Source organism: Cololabis saira, chromosome 4 (genome assembly GCF_033807715.1).
Source record: "Cololabis saira isolate AMF1-May2022 chromosome 4, fColSai1.1, whole genome shotgun sequence".
NCBI classification, from domain to species: Eukaryota; Metazoa; Chordata; class Actinopteri; order Beloniformes; family Belonidae; genus Cololabis; species Cololabis saira.
Window position 1 is genome coordinate 38,810,414 of NC_084590.1, and position 16,519 is coordinate 38,826,932.

Genomic DNA, 16,519 nt, shown 5'->3' on the forward strand with positions numbered 1-16,519 from the left:
AACCACAGATATTAATAATACTGCTTAATTCCCAGTCTATTCATGAATATATAACTTAAATATTTTATCTCTATACATTTTTTTGAACCTAAGTGAATTTGTGCATTCCTTTAAATCATTCTGTAGAGAGTCGTTACGTTGTCGTTACATGCCATACCATAGGCATACATTATATTTGTTTTTGTATTGCATTTATTTGTACTTATTTTATGGGTCTGGGAACCAAGTTCTAATGTTGATGTAAATATAATTGAAAAATTCAATAAACATATTTGAATAATAATAACAATACGATACTGAAACAATTCAACACATTTACAATTTGTGTAGTAAAGAGTGGGAAATGTTGTATCAGTCACACCTTTAGCAGCGTTCTCTTGTAGACTGACGTCTCTAGCCGTGCGGGGGAAGCGAATGCCCTTGTAACTCTGCTCCCTGATGTAAACGATTACCACTCCCAGGGAAGACTGAGCTGGTTTTCCTTGGTCCATGGCCTGAACTATCAAGGTCCTCTGGCTTTGGGTCAGAGTCTGCAGCTTCTCTGTGGCCTGGATGTCTCCTGTCAGGGAGTTTATGGCAAAGCCTCTAACGGCGTTAGCGAAACGATAAAAAACAGAGCCGTTGGCTCCAAAGTCCTTGTCCTCCGCTCTCATGGTGGCCAGCACTCTGCGGCCAGACAGGCCGCTGGCAGAGATGTTCACAATGAGCGGGTCCTGGATGAAGAAGGGGGCGTTGTCATTCACATCCTGGATGTAGACGGTCACTTGAACGGTGGAGTTACGCGGGTCGGCGGGGGAGGAGTCGGTGGCACACACCTCAAAGGTGTAGGAAGCAGCTCTCTCTCTGTCCAGGGGGGCTGCCGTGATAATACGGCCCGTGCTCTGGTCTATGATGAACATGCTCTGGGAACCCTGGCTCAGGAAGTACAGGATCTTGCTGTTGGGTCCGTAGTCCAAATCAACGGCTTTTACTTCGAGAACCAGAGAGCCAATGGGAACATCTTCCGAGATGTCCGCGGTGTAACTGCTGCTCTGAAAGCGCGGGCTGTGGTCGTTGGTGTCCAGAACGGTCACCTCAACCGTGGCGGTGCTGCTGAGGGAAGGGCTGCCTTGGTCTTGGGCCATGACAGTTAGAGTATAACCAGCTCTCTTCTCCCGATCCAGAGGTCTGGAGGTATACAGAACCCCTGACTGCCTGTCCAAGCGGAAGTCTCCAGCTGGATCTCCACCTGCCATAGGAGCAATGGCAAAAAAAAGGTGTTACGAGTATGAAGCTTTGCCACTCTAAACTATAAAAATGCTAAATAGAAAAAAAGCGGCTCCGCTGAACAAATTCAAACCTGCAATTCTGTAAGTTATCTCCCCGCTGTCTCCCATATCTGGGTCAGTGGCTCTGAGGGTGAACAGTGGTAACATTTCCATGTTTTCAGGCACCTCAGCGCTGTAGTACAGACGTCCGAAGACAGGGGCGTTGTCATTCACGTCAAGCACCTTGATCCTGACAGTAGCTTTGGCATAGTTGGGCGGCAGGCCTCCATCTTTCGCATAAACTGTCAGAGCACAGAAATAATCAAGAAAATGAATGTTTTCACATAATCCAAACAGCACTTAATTTAATTTAATTTAATTTATTTTATTTAATAGGGACAATGCAGGTTTACATGTGATCACATTCACTCATTACAAACAAGCCAATGTGACTGATGTTCTGCATACAGAGATTATAGCTATTGCTAGTTTCCATCTCCTGTCCCTAGTTAGGCTTTTAGTAAAAGAAAACGAAAGAAAGGAGAAAAAGAATACAAAAATACATTCAATTTTCAACATGCAAAGCTATATCCTATTTACAATTCTCAGCTTGCAAGAGAGCACCCTATTAGCGGTTACAGGTGATTAAAAATGCGTACATTTCTGATTTTGCTTCAACCAGTCTTTGACATTTTTAGTAAAAACCTTAAAATCTTGAGTTGTTTTTATCTCAGTTGGCAGTGTGTTCCACATTTGAGAGCCCTTTATAGAGAACGCTGACTGCCCAAAGGAGGTCTTACGGTGTTCAACCTTACAGTTACCACTTGTTGTTCCCCTGGTGATCCTACCACTATTCTGCCTGCTAACTAACTTACATAAAACATCTGGTGCTAGGTCCCCCTCCCCTGCAATCGCCCTGGAAACACTCCAACAGAGCTTCCAAGCCGTACAGTCTGGTTTCTCTGCCCTCGGCCTATCCATAAACTCCAGCAAAACCAAGGTCATGTGGTTTGGTCGTAAGCACGCTGTCCAAGATGGTACCATTCTGGCTGCCGACGACCATAAACTTGACCTGGTATCCTCTTATAAATATCTGGGAGTCTGGATAGATAGCAGCCTGTCATTCACTGAGCACTTATCCTCTCTGCAGTCAAAAGTGAAGGCCAGGCTCAGCTTTCTTTACCGTAACCGCTCCTCGTTCACTGCCACTGCCAAACGCTCCTTGGTCCAGCTCACTGTGCTTCCACTTTTTGATTACGGTGACGTCATATATAGATCTGCCTGCAAAGGAGCACTTGAACGGCTCAACGTTCTCTACCACTCCGCCATTCGATTTGCTACCAACGCCCCATACAGGACCCATCACTGTGACTTCTACACCCTGGTAAACTGGCCCCCCCTGGAAACCAGGCGCAACATGCACTGGCTGATGCTGGTATTCAAAACCCTCCTAGGTCTTACTCCTCCCTACCTAACACAGCTTCTGCATCTGCGCCCTCCCCCTATACACAACATCCGTTCTGCCCCTCTCATCCTGTTAAATGCCCCACGGTCGCACTCTTCCCTGGGCCGTTCCTCCTTCCAGGTTGCCGCTGCCGACAGCTGGAATCAACTCCAAAAATCCTTACAGTTACAAACTCTTACCTCTGTCAACTCCTTCAAAAATGTCATAACTAAATCCATGAAATATACCTGCAGCTGTCCCCGCCAAAGCTCTCTCTGATCCTGTCACCTCATTAACCTGACTAGCTGCTGTTGTTTTGTTACAGTCTCATTTATTCCTTTTCTGTTGTGTCACTGTTGTTGTATGTGCTTTTATTGTCTACTGTATATCTTAATGTTACTCCCCTTCTCCCTTCCCCTTAGGAGATCTTTCACCTCCTACCAGGCCATTGCCTTAAATAAGAATGTATTCTTAGCAATTCTTGCCTGGTAAAATAAAGGTTTACTACTACTACTACTAGGTTCTGTAGACACCTAAAAACCAGTTTGAGTGTAGAAAACTTAAAGAAATTATCAAAACTAAGCATGTTGTACTGTTTCAATATGTGACAGTGATGCCATCTCATCGGTTTTTTATCCATTATTTTTAAGGCTTGATTATATAGAGGTGAGATAGGCTTAATCGCAGTTACACAAGTTTGGCTCTACACTGTAACACAATATGACATATTCTTAACATTATTCTTTATAAACCAATAACGTATTTAGTGTGGGAGTAGATACCTGTCAGAGTGTAATGGTCCTGAGACTCTCTGTCCAAGGACCTAGTGGTTGTTATGACGCCGGTGATGGGATTGATGCTGAAAGCTCCATGTGAGATACTCCCATATGTTATGTGCCCGTTGCTTCCTGCGGAGAAACATGAGGTAACAATTCTCTGATTAAAAAACCTGCACTGAAAGAAAAATAATCAAAAATTAAAGCCCAACAATATGTTAATTTCTATAACGTGAGAATCCGAGCCAAAAGTCTGTTTTCTCCTATTATGGCTTGAATTCTTATTTGTTTGTCTGTCATAGAATTTGCTGTTTAAGCATTTGGCAGCGATAGATATCCCCCAGATGTCTGGATGCCAGATTATTGCGTGCTAAAAGAAAGCATTCTGGCAACCTCACCTGTTTACTTCACTAATTGTTTTTGAGCAGAAAGTTTATAATCCTTCTGTTTTATGTGCTTCTGACTAAGACCAGGGGAATGCACCCTCTTTGTATCCATACCACCACCCTCCTGTGAAGCCTACAATCAAAAACAACTGGTAATGTCTCTAACGTGAACACTAAGAACATAATTGTATTCAAAAAAAGGAACAGAAAGCGACTTGTGTTTTTCAGTGCAAACATTTTGTCTGATTACATGTAACCAGAAACTCTGTAATCCTGACTTTGCTGTTTATATTTCATGTCATTCGAGCCTGTTGTTTTGATTTATCACAATTCACCTTTTTTTTTTCTTTTCTGTTCAAAGCTTTATGAGCACTGGTGGGCCTTATCAAACAGGAAGGAGACAATAAAACAGGGAGAGAAAGAGGAATGGCATGCAGAAAAGGCCGCAGGTCGGCTGCACCGGGACCGGAGCCTCTGCATATGGAGAGCCTGCACAACCACACGACCTATTCAAGACCCCTAAATCAGAACTGTTGGTTGCAAAAAAATGTGGTGACGTGTTCAATGCATGAATAGTGTACTTCACCTTGGTCCAAATCGGAGGCAGAAACTGTCAATACACTCATCCCTGCAGGCTGTTTCTCAGAGATTTGGGATTCATACTGGCTCTCCTCAAACCAGGGAGCCTCATCGTTGACATCAATCACATGGACACACAGCAGCTGGCTGGACGATTGTTGGGGTATCCCATGATCCTCGGCGATCAAAGTGAGGTTAAAGATGTCTTGCTCCTCGCGGTCCAGAGGTTTGAAAATGGATAGAGAACCTGTGTAGAGATGAACCAGTCAAGAAATCCCATTTGTGTGGTTACTATTGTGACTGCTGATATGGTTTAAGGGGCAAAAGTAATTTTAATGTCACATTAATACGCACAAACAGGAAAGGTTTTTGTGTTTCAGTCAGCGCGGTGAGGCTATGGAACTAAATTCAATGGAATTAAAGCAATGTCCAAATATTAAACCGTTTAAAATAAAATACAAAGATATTATTTTTCAGAGGTACAGGGATGAGCAAAATGCTTGGGTGCAATGATACAGTGTTTATTTTTTATTTATCTATTTTTATCCTTATTTTCTTACACTAGTCAGTAGCTTATGTTGCTACAATGTTTTTATTGTCTTGTTTTGATTGTTTTTTTATTTTTTATTTTTTTTTATTATTATGTTTGCATAATGTTATGTTTGCATGTGTTAGCTAGTCATATTTAAGGAGAGGGGGTGAGAGTTTATAAGTTTTACTTCTTCTCACTCCCTTTCGAATATGTAATTTGTCTCATGTTAAGACGATTGTCTTATTTCTTTCTTTTTTTATATGATTCATATTCGAAATAAACACTACTACTACTACTGCTCTGTTTCAGAGTCGGTCGAATGCAGAAACTGTTGTAAGCTCCCAAAAGGCAGTAAAACTAACCACTTTTCTCAGATTGTGTGTCTTCAGGTTATTTTAAAATGTAAGTGTGAAAAGTTGCCGTGTGAGGGCCGAATCAAAGCTAATCTCTTCCACACACACGGCCTTCCCTACCTGAGTGCTACTACCACCACTGCTGTAACAACCAAAACGGTCTGGCCACAGTTTACAAGATTTTCCACTGGAGAATACCGCAGCCATCGAGAGAGAAGCAGTAAACATGCTCTAGACACGCAACATCCAGGCCTGCCGTGCTCCAGAGGAATTAGGGGCACCCTTGCCTTTTCATTATCCTGCCCTTAGAGGGTAGAGTTTGCATTGATTCAATTTCAATTTCATGCTTTAAAATGAGATGCAACTGTTAAAAACAGAAAAGGGCCGGTGCTATTTTGTTTTTTAACTTCTTCTGTACATGTTTTTCACGTTGTGTCTCAGTGGGACTGAGATAACTTGCCCCCGAGCTTTTAATCTGGTAGAAGTTAAAGGCTGGAATTCTTTCACCTAAATTTGATTCCTCTGTGATCGTGCCACAGCCACAGTTAACACATGGGCAGAAAGAAAGAACAGTCAAGAGAGGAACTGGGAAATGTTTTTATCCTGGATGTTTTTTAATGTCAAGATCATAGGCGTACGTGTGGTTTGTGGCACTGGCAGTGTAAGGGCTGGCAGAGGATGCTAAGACTACACATATTTCCTGTCCTATTTTCTGAAGCCATTCATCAGCTTTTGATGTCTCCATCTCCTATTGGTCGTCTTCTGCAGAGAAAATATTCACTTTATAATTTTATAACGTCCTTTAATCCAAAAGTGAAATGAATGAGCTCACTTCTGATGAAGACTGATGAAATCACTCTGCGACTTTAGAGTTTCCTTAATAACAGCTTGATCGTTTTCTCTCTTGCGGTTAACAGTGACACCGAAATAACGACAAGAGTGTGCAGACTCTGCTGCACGTCTCCACTCTCTCACCCTAAAACAGGAGCAGGACCAGGTGCACGGTGGATTAACTCTGTCATTACTCTAGCAAATAAGCAGTGTGCGAGAAAACACTCCAAGACGAGCACACACTTGGAGCCGGAGGGGAAAAAGACACGCTTGACGGATCCTGAAAGTTTCCATCCCCGAGGTTTGCTCCGGAAAGGCATCCTTTTTTGGGAGCAAATGTCAGCACGTGTCTCAAACACCACAACGTAGCCCACAGGACCAAACAGCCCAGGGTCAGCGCTGACTAAAGTGACACCCTAATACAAGCACACAAACACATGTGAGTGTGCATAATACACAAACACAGCTTCACACATGCAGACACACAAGCACGCGTAACTGATTCCCTCTCTAATAGTTCCCAGAAGCTCGAGTAGGAGGTTCTTTTGGGCTTTCATGGGAAGAGATCCACAATAATAGATGATGGGTAGTTGTGTGTGAATGTGTGCTCGCACATTCTCAAGCGTGTGTGTTTAATATTTGGCAGGAGGCTCTGTCTGGCCTCCAACTGAGAAAAATAAGTCATGAAAGGTGAAGCAAGAGTATGTTGTACTGAGTAGCGAGCAGGGTGGAGACGTTTCACAAATGCTTAAAAAGTCAATGAAATGACCCGGGCAGATGTTGTGAAAACTGTTTTCATCTCAAGCAAGAGGTTTGCATGAGACAGCCATGGTTTAGTGCTGCACTTCCCACCAGTTGGTGGAAATATCCTTTCCTGTTATACCCTTGCAATGGATTGCACGACTCATCTACTGTTTGCAGGATGAGAATGTTGATAGCTTATGTCAGTGTCTCCCAACCTGGGGTCCGGGCCCCCCCTGGGGGGGCGCCAGAGATCTCTGGGGGGGGGCGCGAAACTTTGTCTGCTTTGAGGATATGCAGTTGTAAAAATTATATGTGCACATGTTAAATAAATAAAAAATCATAATAACACACCTAATGGAATACTGTAATCCAAGTCTGTATAAACTCACTTAGAAATATATTTTGGTGTATTTTAAAATACTAAGTTATTTATCAGGATAAAAACTTAAAAATGTATTATTATATCATTATTCAACATTTAAAGGAGCTTGAGGCAAGATTGAGGCAGGATTTATGAAAAAAATCCGTATACATACAAGTTTTCTAGTAATAATGTCAGATGAAGCGTTCCAAACCCAAAAGAATGAGCCCTCTAGTGTTTCTCTCCATTGCCTTGAACAGGCTGTGTGCTGCAAAATGTGCTGCAATTCGGGCCCAAATTTCCCGCGTCGTCCTGCGGATGTGACGTCACATGATGCTGCATGCGCGTTCTCCCCGTTCTCCCGTGCCGGCTTCACTGTTGGCTGCAGTACCCCCAACGGCCGTCCTGGTGAAGGGTGGCGCTAGAGAGTCTCATTTCTTAAAAGGAGCCTCAAGCTCCTTTAATCATACTACTTTTCCGACAAGTTGTTAAAGGAAAAATGTTTAAAAAAATTGCTCTCATATTAAAAGAGACATTTTTCAGAAATATTTTTATGTCCTTGCAATTATTTTTTTTGTGCGTATTTTATACATTGGTGACACAAAAGGAAGGTGAGAAAAACTAAGTACAGGGTAAACCAAAGAGAAATGTATCAAAAAAACATAATTAATGTTAATTTTTTCAATTAAAGGTTTGTAACAAATAACTTTACTCTTTTGGTGCTAGTACGTGCGGGTCGGGGGGGGGCTTGCTGGTCTTAGACACAAGTAGGGGGGGCTCCAAGGAAAAAAGGTCGGGAACCACTGCCTTATGTTATTCATTTTGGATGGTAATTCCAATTTCTTCTCAGATTTCTCAAATCCAGAAATGGAAACCATGCCAGTTAGAAGGAGACACATGGCCTATAGTTAAAGAAAATTAAAATATGTGGCAAGGAAAACATTTATACGCCTTTCTTACGACATTTTCTCGTGCAACTCATGCAATAAAGAACAATAAGTATGAATAACACTGTAATTTAAAAACATTAGCAGGTAATTATGGTTAGTCAAATATAGCATTCATGGCTTTTCAAACAGAACAAAACACTAATTGTCGTGAATGAGGACATAATGAAAAAAATCTGTGCAACAAACGCATTGTTACCTGTGTTAGGGTTGAGGCTGAATGTCCCGCCGGTGTTCCCGGACTGGATTCTGTAGGTCACTCTTCCATTCTCCCCCTGGTCTGCATCTCTGGCAATGACAAAGAGCACCACGAAGCCCACCGTCTGGTCCTCCATCACGCTGACGGCCGTGGGCGACGTGAACACCGGAGGATTGTCGTTCTCATCCGTCACGTACACCCTGGCTGTAAGGGAACCCCAGCGCCTCCGGCTGGCGTCAGTGGCAGAATCCATTGCCTTTGCCACCAGGATCAGTGTGGGAGTTTGCTCGTAGTCCAGGGCACGGCCCAAGGAGAGTACGCCGGTAATGGGGTCTAGGGTTAATTGCCCAGGACTGTTTGGCCATTGGTGGAGGAGGGAGTACGTCAGCTCACTGTTGGGTCCACTACCGTCCATATCTGTGGCCTGGAAAGTATACACAGAGGAACCGGCCTCCGTGTTCTCAGAGATGACAATGGTGATGGGGTCCTCAGCAAATTTAGGGGTGTGGTCATTGCTGTCCTCTATGTCGATGTCTACGTGGACTAGGGTGCTACTCAGAGGGACCTGAGAGAAGTCGTCCACCTCGATCTCAAGGTTGTAGCGTGTATCTTGTTCGTAGTCGAGAGGACGAGCCAGGTAGACATCACCGTTTAGATGGTCCACGACAAAAGTCCCATCTCGATCTGTGCCCCCCACTACTGTGTAGGTCACCTTGCCTTCCTCTGAACTTCCTCTGTCGTGGAGGCGAACGGAGCCAATAACGGAGCCGGGACTGGCCTCCTCCACAGAGTTGAAGGATATGGAGTGTGAGTTTCTCGTAGTGATAACTCTGTTAAGGCTGAGAACCTGCAATAAAGAAACACACTGTACTGTATTTTGTGTTTATGGGCAGAGCAGCATTGGGGCAGATCAACAGTTGCTTCATTTACATCAGGGGTGTCAAACATACGGCCCGCGGGCCGGAACCGGCCCCCAAGGAGGTTCGATCAGGCCCGCGGGATAATTTAAAAGTGAAAAAATGCATAAAAGACATGGAATTCCAATTTTTAATAAGGTGCAATTCATGTATTATCCGCTAGGGGGCGCATTGTTTTGATCAGAGTAGAAGACAACAGCGGTATCAATGCGCCATCTGCTTTTTTATAAATCTCATTTAATCTTAAAGTGCATTACTATATTTTTCAATACCAATTAATTGTTAAAGTTTTGTGCCTTTGCACAATCAGTGGTTGCAAGTTGCAATGCATATATGTGAATGATAAAAGTAAATTGCAATTTGAAATAAATACATTTGTCTAAGGAAATATGAGGTGTTCCATGAAATGTTTTGTAAAAGGAATGTTAGTTGGATTTCAACATTTTCCTAATGTTCTTGCACTTTTTTACACCAAAACAAAGGAAAGACATGATATTTTGAGTGCGACTTCCATACATGCTATGATACAGCATGTATGGTATAATTTTAATGGTCCGGCCCACTTGACATCTACCGAGGCCGTATGTGGCCCCCGATGTGAAATGAGTTTGACACCCTTGATTTACATGCCTGGTGGCAATTCATATTTGCAATTTTTTATTTCTAAAGAATGAAATAGTCAAACGTTTTCATTTTGTTCCATCCATCTCTCCTGTGCCGTATGTGTTCACTGGGACTAAATGAAACCGGTTACAAGAGGTTTTTATAGACTTGAATAACAGGGTTGCTAACATTAATCACACTTAACAGAGACTCCTTTTTCTGCCAGGAAAAATAATAGATGGTAAAGTAGCACGATCAGAAGAGGAAATAGTTAAAGGGTTTGACTTTAGCGCTGGGACACATATTCCTAGCTTTACACTTCATCTTTTGATGAGTGGTTGAAACATTATTTGAGATTACAACACTGCACGAAAAGAGCAAGTGACACATGGTTTAACTAAACAACAGCAGCAGTAAAACGGAAAAAGAGCTTAAGACTCTATGCTGACGGAGTTTTTAGAGAAACGACTCTTTTTGTGACTCGAATACTACTTTAGTACCCAGGATGGATGTCTATGGCACAGACTCACAGCTAGTTGGCACTAGGAAAAACCAAAAGAGCTGTGTTTGTTGACAAGCTGTAATTGCTTTCACATCAGAATGAAAAGGAGAGTTCCAAAAATAAATTGGTATAGTCCCATCCTATTATTGAGATGATTAAAGATAATTAAAGGAAATTACATAAATGCGTCAGCAGGCAAGAACAACACCGCACTGTTTAATCCAATTAACTTATCATTATAACTTTAATTTTTTTCCTCTTTTTTTTTGTGATTGGAAAGGAAAAAAAAAGTGAGCTTGAGCTTTCTGCTGCTGTTCATATGCCCGTTTTTATTTTCCTGGATTTTAAAGATCGAAGCTCCTTCCAAGACCCATTCTGTCCATTTCTGTTCTATATTAAACATTAACTTTAATTACCTTCAGAGCTGTGTTTTACGTTGAGTGTAAAGCCCTGCTGCTCTTTGTAAAAAGGGCTACTGTATTAAAAAAAGTGTTGAAGTCATTGAGAGTGACCTTGATCAGAGAGCGTTCTACAGCTGGCCCTCATCACGAGCCAGCTGGGAGTATTTGATTCAGACCCACTTTTCCATTTCAGATAGAAATTGAGGCTTTTGAAAATTCACTCGGGGAAGAAAAGGGAGGTGATGGGAGGGGACCTTGTCAGAAGTGAAGCTGATATGTCGGCGGCTGGTCTGACGAGCCCGGAGTCATGGATCCTCTCAGCCTCCAGTCCATTCTTTGATATTAAATAGGTGTGTGTAGTGAGGGTGTTTGTGCTGGCTGGGGTCCAGCGGGAGACTGACCTGAATGTTGAGGGAGCAGGAGGCGCTGCGAGGGGGGACTCCTCTGTCGGTGGCTGTTGCCATCAGAGAGTACTCAGCTCGTTCTGAGTGGCTAAGAGGAGACGACGAACGCAACTCCCCAGTCACTGCGTTCAAGGAAAAACGCTCAGCTCTGGGGCCTTGAAGAGACACAAAAAGTCAAAATTTTTACTGAAGATCAAATGCATAAGAGGGCTAAATACTCTAGCCCAGGTGTCGGCAACCTAAAATGTTGAAAGAGCCATATTGGACCAAAAACACAAAAAACAAATATGTCTGGAGCTGCAAAAAATGAAAAGTCTTGTATTAGAATGAAGGCAAATGGTGAAAGTCAAAATGTTGAGAAAAAAGTCAAAATGTTGAGAAAAAAGTCAAAATGTTGAAAAAAAAAGTCAAAATGTTGAAAAAAAAAGTCAAAATGTCAAGGAAATAGTCGAAATGTCGAGAAAAAAGTCGAAATATCGAGATTAATGTTGAAGTACAATCTCGAGAAAAAAGTCTAAATGTTGAGAAAAAAGTTGAAATGTCGAGAAAAAAGTCGAAATGTCGAGAAAAAAGTTTAAATGTCGAGATTAAAAAGGAAAGGAAAAAGGAAGAAAAAAAAGAAAAAAAGAAGAAGAAAAAAAAGAAAGAAAGAGAAAAAAAGAAGAAAAAAAGGAAAAAAAAGGTCAAACATTTTTGAAAAAGCTCCAGGGAGCCACTAGGGCGGTGCTAAAGAGCCGCATGGCGGCTCTAGAGCCGCGGGTTGCCGATCCCTGCTCTTGCCCATAATAAAGAAAAGAGAACATTTTCAGATGTACACAATAAATGTGATTGAAATCTGTTAACTGTACCTGACAACGAGTAGAAAACTGTGCCATTCTCTCCTTCATCGGGGTCTTTGGCTTGCAGTGTGCCCAGCAAAACCCCAGACGACTGACCTTCTGTAACCTGTGGATTGAAAAAAAATGTGAATAGACGCCACTAAAGACATAAACGTGTCCATGTTTCTGAACACTTGAGCTCCGTAGTGTGACATCACCTGTAAAGTGATGCTTTTTCCTGGCTGACTGTGGCTGAAAGCAGGGGCGTTGTCGTTGTCATCCAGGACGGTAATGAAGACCGTGCCTGTCGCAGTACGAGGGGGTGAACCTCCATCTTGCACCACCACCACCAGCTGGTAACTCGATTGTTGCTCTCTGTCGAGAGTCATCCTTGTACTGATTTCACCTGGGGAAAGATACGAGGGGAGTTTACGCAGAGGCACTAGTCCACTGGAATAATGATGAGAGATTTAACAGCCAGCAGCAACTTTGATCAATGCCACAGACGTAATAGGCATGCAGCATGTACATATTTATAGCTCCATACTCAATGTACACAGTCACACACACACACACACACACACACACAGAAAAACAGACAGATTTTTCTAAGGTTGGCAGATGCTGTAGGGAGTCTCAGCCTCATTGAAAAGTTGATCACCAGAGTATGAGTCTCCACCCACAGATTTAACAGGCTCAACAGGCCAATTAGAGCCCAGCACGACACTTAGTGCTGCTGTCACCTTCCTCTGCCTTGTTTAGGAGCAATTTGCAACCAGAGCAGTCTTCTTTGCAGTTTCAACACTCATCCAACTAAATAATATCAGTTACCGTATTTTCTGGACTATAAGCCGCTACTTTTTTCATAGGTTTTCAACCATGCAGCTTATACAAAGGTGCGGCTATTCTGTGGATTTTTCTTCCACCGCTCGGGGCGCTCTAACCGGAATTAGAATAAAAACTAAGACAAAATAAATGCAAAGAAGAATACGCTACTTCTTCTTTAGCAGATAGAAGTAGGTAGAAGCAGATTTCAAACAGATAAATAGATAAATAAATACTGGTTATTTTCTCTTGGTTCTGTCCCGTTTTAATCATCAAGTTGCTGCCGTGTTAAAAGACACTGTTAGGAAAGGATCTATTTAGGTACAAACATGTACATCATTTACAGTTCAAAATGGTTCTGTACATGTAGTAAATGTCTAATCTAACAACATAAATATCTGCGGCTTGCATATCTTTTTTTTTTTTAAATAGAGCGGATGCGGCTTGTATGCAGGTGCAGCTTATAGTCCAGAAAATACGGTATATACATTTTAAATTAACCTGTGTGGGTGTTTATCTGGAAGTGGCGTTCGGGATGCAGAAAGTAGTAGCTGATGCGTCCGTTGGAGCCGCTGTCTCTGTCTGTGGCTAACACGTGGCCAAACCCCGTCCCCGCAGGCAAGTTCTCTCTCACAGCCATGAAAACTCTCTCCTGTGTGAGCCGAGGAGAGTTGTCATTCTCATCAGTCACGGATACCCGCACCGTGGCACTGCCTGTCTTCTTTAACTGCCCGTAGCCCACACTGGCCAGCACTGTTAGGAGATACATGTCCTTCACCTCCCTGTCCAGGGCGCTTTTCACAAAGAGCCAGCCGCTGTCAGCGGCGATGCCAAACCCTGCGGCATCTCCATCTGGACGCAGGTGATACGTCGGGGGGCTGAAGTGACCCGAGCCCGCGATCTCTCTGTTCAGAGCCCTGACTTGCAGGAAGCGCGTGCTTATCGACGTCCCTTCTTTTAGTTCCACTCGGTACGTGAGGGTATCAAACACGGGTCCCTGGTCGTTCTCGGCTTGGATGTGAACCACTAGCACGAGGGTGGCGCTAAACTGCGGTACTCCATTATCCTTCACAATCACCTGGAGGTCATAGCGAGGGTTAGTTTCGTAGGAGAGGCTTCCCACCAGTCGGATTTCTCCGCTGTTGCGATCTATGTTGAAAATCCTCTGGGCTCCACTCGGAGGGGAAAGGTCGAAGCTGAGTTGCCCATTGGCTCCCGAGTCCTTGTCCTCGGCCTGGACCCGGTACACCACCGTGCCCATTTCTGTGCGCTCTGGCAGCAGCAGAGTCTCTGTGGACGAGGGCAGGACGACAGGTGGGTTATCGTTGATGTCCGCAATGCTGATGTGGACACGAGTCTGGCCGAAGGCCGGCGGGTTGCCGCTACGGGCCTGCACTTCCAAATCAAGAGCTGACAGGGATTCGTGATCCAGGGGCAGACTGGTTCTTAGGGTTCCAGTGTCAGAATCGACAGTGAAGTAGCCCTCGGGGTCCCCGGAGCTGATGCTGTAGGAAATATCCTTGGAGGTCCCTGGAAAGAGAGAAAGATGAAAAAGGACAAAGAAAAAAACGTTTAAAAGCATCATATTATGCCATTTTTCTTAGGTTGACCCAATTTCCTAAAGTTTGAAAACTACAGAAATTTCTGCGACATGTTTAGGTAAAAATACCAGAGGGATACAGCAAAAAGCTGTTTCAAATATTGATTTATCTTTTTTATACCAGTGGGTTTTAGAGAATTTATTGTATTTTATCATCTTTACATTTTCTTACATTTCTAAGGTTCAGCAAAAGCGTGTGTGAAAATGGATGGAGATAAAGATGGGGAAGCTGAACAAATATGACAATGATCAGGGTATGTGATATCACACTATCATACAAATGAGAACAGCTCTCTGGGTGGCAGTTTTACAGACTGAGGTTGTGTTGTACTGAAAGTTAATTGTCACTTCAAATACCAAAATGATCAGCTTCAACCACACAGTAATTTATTTATTTTTAATAAGCCCACTTAAAGGGAAAGTTTGTTTTTTTACAACCTGGACCTTATTTCTGGCATTTTTTATGGTCGTATACTCACCCAGAGGTGTTTGGTGTCATTTGGAGTCCTTCGGAAGATATTAGGAGTTTTGTGCGAGCCGCTTCTCCATATAATGGTAGCGGATGGGGCACAGCGGGACACAGACGATGCAGCGTCTAAATAACACATGATTGCCGCGAAACTCGTTCATTTATTTTATGTATCACTAGATCTGCTTCCAGGACCTGTTGTCTACATCCGGGGCTGTGTGTGTAACAAATAAATCAGTTTGTAAACAAGACCTCTGAACTCATAACGTCATCTCTGTGCGCGCACTCTGTCCTCCGTTCAGTGAGCTCTTCAGCCGTATACTCTGGCTCAAAACGGTAATGACGTCCATCATATTCAAAGTCGTCATCCACAACCTCAGAATTTGACAAATATTCAGACATGTTTCAAATAATTAACAGTAAACTAACAGTAGCGAACTCCAGCTGGACACAGAGCTGTGTCTGCGATGCGCGCACAGAGATGACGTCATGAGTTCAGAGGTCTTGTTTACAAACTGATTTATTTGTTACACACACAGCCCCGGATGTAGACAACAGGTCCTGGAAGATGGCCAGAAGCAGATCTAGTGATTCATAAAAGAAATTAAGAGTTTCGTGGCAATCATGTGTTATTTAGACGCTGCATCGTCTGTGTCCCGCTGTGCCCCCATTCGCTACCGTTATATGGAGAAGCGGCTCGCAAAAAACCCCCTAATATCTTCCGAAGGACTCCAAATGACACCAAACTTGCCTGGGTGAGTATACGACCATAAAAAATGCCAGAAATAAGGTCCAGGTTGTAAAAAACCGAACTTTCCCTTTAAGTGTTGGGTCCAATTTATAAAATAGTTGCTTAGTTCAAAAATGAGGAGCATCATTTTCAGCGTGGTAGAGTGAGTGAGTAGTTTCCATTGCCCCCACCTGTCTTGCTGCTAGCCTGGACGATGCCGACCACTGTCCCCCTCAGGGCATCCTCTGATACGGTGAAGTAGTACTGAGTCTGCTCGAATACAGGCGGAGCCACTAGCCCAGCCACCACGCTAATGTTCACCTTTGCATTGACCAAGGCCAACAGACCACCGCCGTCTTGAGCGGAGATAACCATGGGAATGACGGAGTTGGCCTTTCCATAGACAGACCGAGACAGAGAGATGACACCTACAAAAAAGTAGAAGGACATAAAGTACCTCTGCTGTACCTGCATCATCTTTAAAAGAAATGATTATGATTATATGTGACTGTAGAAAAATACCAGCATAAGGAAAAGAAGTTACACTAACCTGTGTCTTTGTTGAGGGTAAAATACTGGGAGGCCCCTCCAGGTACAGTTTTGTATGTAATTCTGCCATTTTCACCCGAGTCTGGGTCATGGGCCGTCACTCTTACAACAAATGTCCCCGGGGCGCTCTGTGTGCTCAAACTAACAACATAGCTGAGCGGGTAGAAAACGGGTCTGTTATCATTAATGTCGATCAGATCTACCTTCACATAGGCCACTGAGCTCAGTCCACCCTGCAGAGGAAACAAAAAGCTCTTTTGTTATACCCTCACATGCATTAAATCATGAGCAGAAAAAAACAC

At 43.3% G+C, this 16,519-nt stretch overlaps 1 protein-coding gene across 1 annotated transcript in view; it reads right to left on the reverse strand.

Moving 5' to 3' along the window:
• LOC133441927 (protocadherin-16-like) overlaps window positions 1-16,519 on the reverse strand; it is a 109,363-nt gene that overhangs the window by 8,425 nt on the left and 84,419 nt on the right. Inside the window, exons 4-14 of the mRNA XM_061719720.1 lie at window positions 16,219-16,450; window positions 15,860-16,096; window positions 13,371-14,399; window positions 12,263-12,450; window positions 12,075-12,171; window positions 11,224-11,381; window positions 8,400-9,246; window positions 4,440-4,679; window positions 3,474-3,599; window positions 1,340-1,549; window positions 362-1,228 (exon numbers count right to left, since the gene is read on the reverse strand). Coding sequence (XP_061575704.1) covers window positions 362-1,228; window positions 1,340-1,549; window positions 3,474-3,599; window positions 4,440-4,679; window positions 8,400-9,246; window positions 11,224-11,381; window positions 12,075-12,171; window positions 12,263-12,450; window positions 13,371-14,399; window positions 15,860-16,096; window positions 16,219-16,450 — 4,231 coding nt within the window. The remainder of the gene's footprint in view (window positions 1-361; window positions 1,229-1,339; window positions 1,550-3,473; window positions 3,600-4,439; window positions 4,680-8,399; window positions 9,247-11,223; window positions 11,382-12,074; window positions 12,172-12,262; window positions 12,451-13,370; window positions 14,400-15,859; window positions 16,097-16,218; window positions 16,451-16,519) is intronic.